The sequence below is a fragment of the Hibiscus syriacus genome, unplaced genomic scaffold (genome assembly GCF_006381635.1).
Source record: "Hibiscus syriacus cultivar Baekdansim isolate YM2019G1 unplaced genomic scaffold, ASM638163v2 tig00112402_pilon, whole genome shotgun sequence".
Taxonomy (NCBI): domain Eukaryota; kingdom Viridiplantae; phylum Streptophyta; class Magnoliopsida; order Malvales; family Malvaceae; genus Hibiscus; species Hibiscus syriacus.
Window position 1 is genome coordinate 1,384,203 of NW_024063323.1, and position 6,279 is coordinate 1,390,481.

The following is a 6,279-nucleotide window of genomic DNA, read 5'->3' on the forward strand; positions in this document are numbered from 1 at the left end:
GGAGGAAAAAAGCAAATAGATACATGTGACAGAATCTTAATAAACATCGCAATACGATAGGGAAATCAGCTAGTTTCTTTTTTTTTCTTTTCTGTGAACGTGAAAGGAGCACCTGATGAAGCCGTGCAAAACGTTCAGAAAACAATCTTGTGAGCAAAGGAATTGTGACATCGATTGCTGCTCTTGCAATGAGAGCGTAAGAACTTAATCTTTCATCCATTGCTGCAAAGAAATGCAATGACAATGTTGAATGGTATTCATGCACTCCGAACATTAGTTAAGAAAGAAGAATATGATAAATAATTATAATGATTTCTTTAGCATGTGTAAAAAATATATACATAATGATAACAATAAGACATTGGCATGAAGAAACAATGAAAGTCACTTTCCTTACCAGAAATAGAAGCCTGAAGATAGTCAGAATCACCATCATCATTTGCTACTGAAGCAGAAGCTACTGTATCAACCAAACAAAGGAATGTTACATTCACCGGTAACAGAAGTTACAGAACTAAATGTTGATCTGACTAGCACTTTAGTGAAGCAATACAGTCAGTAAATAACTATCATTACCTTTTAGCTCAGACTCTACAATCATTGCAAAGAGATTTGCAGCAGCATGTTTCCCTTCCGTAGGAAGCAATGCATCATCACCATTACCATCCGTAGGCCAAGTTGTAAAATACATTTTATTTCAATGGTCACCACTAAATGAAGTTATGAAACATATATTCACACTAGACCAGTTAATTCTTCCAAATCTGAGAAACCCAAATAACCCACCCAAACCCAATCCAACCCAATTTGACCAGAAACGTTCGAACCTGATACAATCCAAAAGAAAAAATGACTGAACTTGAAATGACTCAAAATTATTAGAACTAACATGAACCAAACACAAAATGACCAAGATACAAAAAATGACCGAACATGAATAACCCAAGTGTCAAACCCAAATGGCCCAAGCCCAAAATGATCCAAATATGAAATGACTCAACTAATATGAACCAAACACAAAATGACCCAGACCCAAAAAGGATCCAAAAATTTTAAGATTTGTCCTGAAATGGCCCAAATACCCCATTGATATGTCTTAATTACACTAAATAATGAACTTATAGAAACTAAATAAATTGATAGATTAGCTTAAGGCAACAAAATATAAATGGTCTACCAAGCTTGAACAACATACCACAAGTAGAATAGTCCATGTATCTAACAAGATATCTCGGGCCTCCCAACTCCAAGTCTCCTCATCACTGTTATTAGTCATCAGAACTTTAACAACTTCACACATCAAGGTGGACAGCAAGGTAAGAGTACCATAAGGCCTGAGCAGCAAAGCAAGAAGGCAACATTTGTCCAAGACTACACAAATAATAAAGTAGAACAACAAAATGGATAGCATCATATATTTACCTTATGGATTTCAAGAGTTGATCAAACACAAAAGGAGTCGTAGCAGTTGCAATAGATAGCAATGCACGGCATCCATCAAGCATTTCACTGGATAATACAGTAAAAATTTTGTCACTTCATGGAAAGCGCATAGACATAGAAGTAAATGTTCAACAGAAGAGCAAATACGGAAAAACAACCTTTCACTTTTCCCCTCTTCGATGCCTTTTGAAACAACATCAGGAGGATCTATCCACTGTAATATACCAGATAGCAATTGTAGCAAATGATTCTCTTGCATTTTCCCGTTATCTAAAATTATTTAATAAAAATATTGGTTAAAACGTTAGATATGAGGACCCTTGCTAATAAGAAACAAGAAGGTAAACAAACTTCATAGATCTAACGATCTTAATAAACTCATAAATGAGAATTAATTTTCATAAGCACAGTGATGGTTCATTTAAAACGAGAGAGAGTCGCCACTAACTCAATCTTTATCTCTCAAGAAACTCTCCTTGAAGAAATCTATCATCTGTACAAGGTTTTAAGCTAGAATCAAAATTTAACCTTTAACTTAGCAACAAAGTTAATCTAAAAGTGATGATCATTGGAACCAATCACCAGTGGCCTTAAAGAGGAGAATGCTATCTGTGACAGTTTCAAGCTAAAACAAGGGGTGATTTCTTATCTCACAATTTCAGGTGGTTCTAGTCAAACCGCTCGGCTCCAGCAATACAAAAAGCCTTTCAACATAAGGAATCTGTTATGTCGACATACCATAACTTCATTGTTTTCAATTTCAAGCAATGATTAAGACACTGTCATTATAACTCCACAGCAACAAGTACACACAACAACTATGGTTATAAAATATATACTTCAAGGGATTCATCAAGCAATTGGAAAAAAATATTATACCAAAGAAGCAACAAACATGGATTTAATACAAATAGAAGATATAACAGTAAACATAAAGGTATTAAATGAACACATACCAGAAGGAAATATAGTTCCTGTCAAAGAGCATAATTGTACAATTAGCTTTCGAGCTGAGACTGCAATAGGGCAGTCAATCCAGTAACTTTCACGGGAAAACTTCTGTCTAAGAGATGCATATAAGCTGAGCAACCAGCTAACATGTCCACTTGAGATTAAAACATCAAACCATGCAGGCCCAGGCTACATAAAAATTGCACCAAAAACGAGAATCAACAAGATTTGTGCAAGTAAATTATTCAACTACAGCATCTAAAAACACCCAATCTCTTTGTGGAAGGCCAGAAGTAATGTATTTTTGATTGATCTCTGGGCAGGTATTCTCCTATTCTGAAGTCTCCAAAGGATTACAGATGCCAATGCATTCATGTTATCTTCAATGAAGATGTAATAATGCAATGTTTCAAAGTCAACTTTTTTTTTGTTGGGTTGGGGGGGGGGGAACCAGCAAAATCAGATACTCTAAATACGTCCATTACCTGCACTAAGACACATTCAGACCTCTTAGATGAAGCATTGTCATGCCTAACTCCAGCTGAAAAAACATCAATACCAGCTTTCATACTGGTTGTATCATTTCGAAAATCCCAGTTCAGAATTTGAAGCATGAGTCGCAGTGCAGCAGTACAAACTTTAACCTCAGGTGTCACAGCATTAGGTTCCATTATTTCGTTTGTGGCGCTTAAAGAAGCATCCCGTGCCCAACAATAGAACATCTATGAATTAAAACACTAGGGTTGCACAAGTAAACACGTTAGGATAGAAAGGAATCTCTGCAGATACAACAGTCAAATCTTTCATGGATAATATCAATAAATCAATAGTATCAATACAAGGTAGAGAGAAACTGAGGGAACCTTCAAATAGTTTAGCTCTAATGATGTCCGACACTGCTCATGAAATTCCCTGGGAAGACCCATGGCACTAGAAGTAGAAGGTGAAAATTCAGAAACCTAAAAGAGAAAAGGAAGTTGAGTGTAAAACTATATAAAGTCACCATAGTGAAAGATAGAACAGAGGCCAATTAGAATCCTAAAAGGTCATCGATACCAAAGATTCCAAGAAATTCACTCCTATGAACTGTACATCAACCCCGTGAGCACCAAGAAAGGCCTGATTAACCTGTAACCATGAAACTGTTAAGACATTTCAATCTATAACTGGTGACCTTAAGTGAGTTCCAAAACTTGAAAAGCTCAGCAAAGTTAAAATTGTATGAGACGGTACTTATATACTAAATCACGTCCAGCTTAAATGGTTAACATAAATAAGTTTATTATTTTACCCTCCAAAATGTTATTCAAGCTATAACAGAGAAGTGAAGGATAGAAGCAGAACATGTATCATCTATCTCTTTTTATAAGCAAGCAAGATAAACAAACAGAACCATTTGAAAGATAACCCATTAAGTTAAATCACAACTACATCTTCAGAAAGAATAACGACAACAGGACTCATACCTGATAAAAGAATGCCTCCTTCTCAGTCTCTGTAAAATCAAGCCTACAAATAAAACTTTCATTTAGACATATAATGTTTCCAATATCTCGGAGCAAATAGCAATGTCATGAATGTTACTTCAGCATGAGAAAACTTTTACTACATGCTTTAATGATGAGAAGGTCAGAAGAATAGCTAGTAAACATTTTCTTTAAGCTGAATATGGAAGCTCATGCGACCTACCAGCCTCTTTTCATCAATTGAGCAGCAACAGAAGACACCTTTGCTAGGACATAGCCCTCTGGTGAACTAGCATGTTGCATAACAAAGCACAGACAGAAACTGCATAACAGAAACAGGGTATACTTGAAAAATAAGAAAAACCCAAGAAACACAGCGACCAGAAGCAATCTAATTGGAAAATGCATGCTTTTGTGCCTTGCTTAATGCTGACACGACTCTGTTTTAATAATAACAATATTTTAGCAGAATGTAATCTTCAAAATTTTGATGGAACCTAATCAGACTTCTCCTTTCTTCAGCGGAAAGAGAACTCCATTCTCGGATAGCTGCATCTCGAATGGCTGCAGCAGCCTGAAACCTGGCATTTGGCACCTGAGAATTTTCTGAATAATAAAGTGATTTTTAGTGAAATGTAAGAAAGCTAACTTTCTAAACCATAATAACTACATAAATCTCACCAGCTTCAGTACAGAATTTTTCAAGCTTATTCAACAAAGGTCAAATGACCATGACAACCAGTTAAAAGTACAACTCCAAAAGTGATCAATAACATTGTGAACCAGACAAGCAAGAAACTTAAGAACAAACAAACAACAATTGCTGCTGCAATCCTTCGCGAAGAAGTGGAAACATAAATGTCACTGTCAACCCCAAGCATCAATCAAAACAAGCTGTAGCGTGACTGTATGGTTAAAAAAACCTTCTATGACCAAAAAAAAAGCAAATGAATCAAGCAGTTCAATTCTATTCACAGATAATCTGTCAGTTAATACATTTCATGTAATACCTTCAACAATATTTTACACATAATAGAATTTTTACCTAATAATCATAGGCCATCAACAGAATCAAACATCCATTGGATCCACATCCTTGCTTCAATCAATTACAGATGAAATTCTGAGCACTTATGAGCATCTTCAATGCTGTCCAACTGTCGCTTTTGCCACCAAAATGATATTGGATATAAAAGCGATGGTCGTATTTTGAATGATTTTACATTCCATGGAACAGCCATATTAGAATCAGAGTTATATTTCCACTATTTGCTTATTTGTTTGAAAAACAATACTTCACTTTTTAGTGACTTTTCAGGAACCAAAAACTAAATACTATAAGAAGGGCATTGGTACATTGATATCTATATTCAGTTAGCTTAACTCACCAAGGATAAATCGACATGCCGCGTACGGTTTAGGAGACTGTGATAATGACAATATTGTTGCCTCTGCCGCTGCTGGATTTATATGCATCTGCTCCCAAAACAAATGGAATCCAGTTTAAGTGTTAAAAGAATCCAATCAACTAGTAGAACAAACTTCAAATTTTAAACTCGCGGATAAAACAAATAGTAAATTTCAGTCGCCCAGAAATAAAAGGCAAAGAAATGATAGATTAATAAACGAAGAAAATGAAGTAATGTAATAGACCATCTAGACAGTTCAATCTTGAGTGAGTAAACGGTGAACCTGAATCGAAGTGCAAGCGACTTCGATGTGGCGCATAGTTGTTTGAAGCTGCCCCAAATCGGCGCCACCATCGGAAAACCCTTGCATCTCTATTGAGATTGTTGAGGAATAAAAGGATTTGAGATTGGAGCGAATGGAAGCTCAAAGTTGATGTCTTGATGATGATGATGGGATCAGCTTTGACGGGTTTTCCACAAATTAATTAAAAGCAAAAAAAAATAAAAATTGGGGGCCTCTGGAGAGGGAAGTTCATGAATAATTGACAAAAAATAATTGATATTTCCTTCGAATAATATAAATAAATGGAACCTGAATGGCTGTGAATTGTAATTATCTGAAATACTAAGTACACAAGTTTAATTATACCACTAATTGAACCCTAGTAAATGACGTCACTTGCCAACTCCGTCGGCAACTTAAAAAAAAGCGTAAATTACATTTTATGGTCACTGATGTATTAGTAATTTCCTTTTTTTTACGACTGAAATTTCAATAATAATAAAACAATCACCAATGTTATTTTTAAATTAATCACTGAAATTCAGTCTATTGACCAACTAATCCATATCGGTTACTATAGAAATGAGTGCGACTCTCCCAACCCTCCATTCGCAAACGTCAAGAGTTCAAACTCCTAATTTTACTTAAAGAATCTAATGCATCATCTCATTAACCAACTGATTGTTGGTACAATCATTAATATTATTGTGTTATAACATATTAATCA

The 6,279-nt window shown here is 35.3% G+C and overlaps 1 protein-coding gene across 3 annotated transcripts in view; it reads right to left on the reverse strand.

Annotated features, from left to right (window-relative positions):
• LOC120179101 (exportin-4-like) overlaps positions 1–5,647 on the reverse strand; it is a 28,484-nt gene extending 22,837 nt beyond the window's left edge. The window contains exons 1-15 of one of the 3 annotated variants that reach the window (XM_039184811.1): positions 5,553–5,647; positions 5,249–5,336; positions 4,358–4,466; positions 4,084–4,182; positions 3,861–3,903; positions 3,451–3,522; positions 3,258–3,353; positions 2,880–3,116; positions 2,400–2,583; positions 1,602–1,713; positions 1,423–1,509; positions 1,196–1,334; positions 577–673; positions 398–460; positions 113–222 (exon numbers count right to left, since the gene is read on the reverse strand). In XM_039184811.1, the coding sequence (XP_039040742.1) occupies positions 113–222; positions 398–460; positions 577–673; positions 1,196–1,334; positions 1,423–1,509; positions 1,602–1,713; positions 2,400–2,583; positions 2,880–3,116; positions 3,258–3,353; positions 3,451–3,522; positions 3,861–3,903; positions 4,084–4,182; positions 4,358–4,466; positions 5,249–5,336; positions 5,553–5,639 (1,623 nt within the window). In that variant the 5' untranslated portion in view covers positions 5,640–5,647. Of the gene's footprint in view, positions 1–112; positions 223–397; positions 461–576; positions 674–1,195; positions 1,335–1,422; positions 1,510–1,601; positions 1,714–2,020; positions 2,165–2,399; positions 2,584–2,879; positions 3,117–3,257; positions 3,354–3,450; positions 3,523–3,860; positions 3,904–4,083; positions 4,183–4,357; positions 4,467–5,248; positions 5,337–5,552 lie in introns of those variants that run through there. The other 2 variants (XM_039184809.1, XM_039184810.1) reach the window with 2 other exon arrangements.
• Positions 5,648–6,279: the final 632 nt, after the last annotated feature.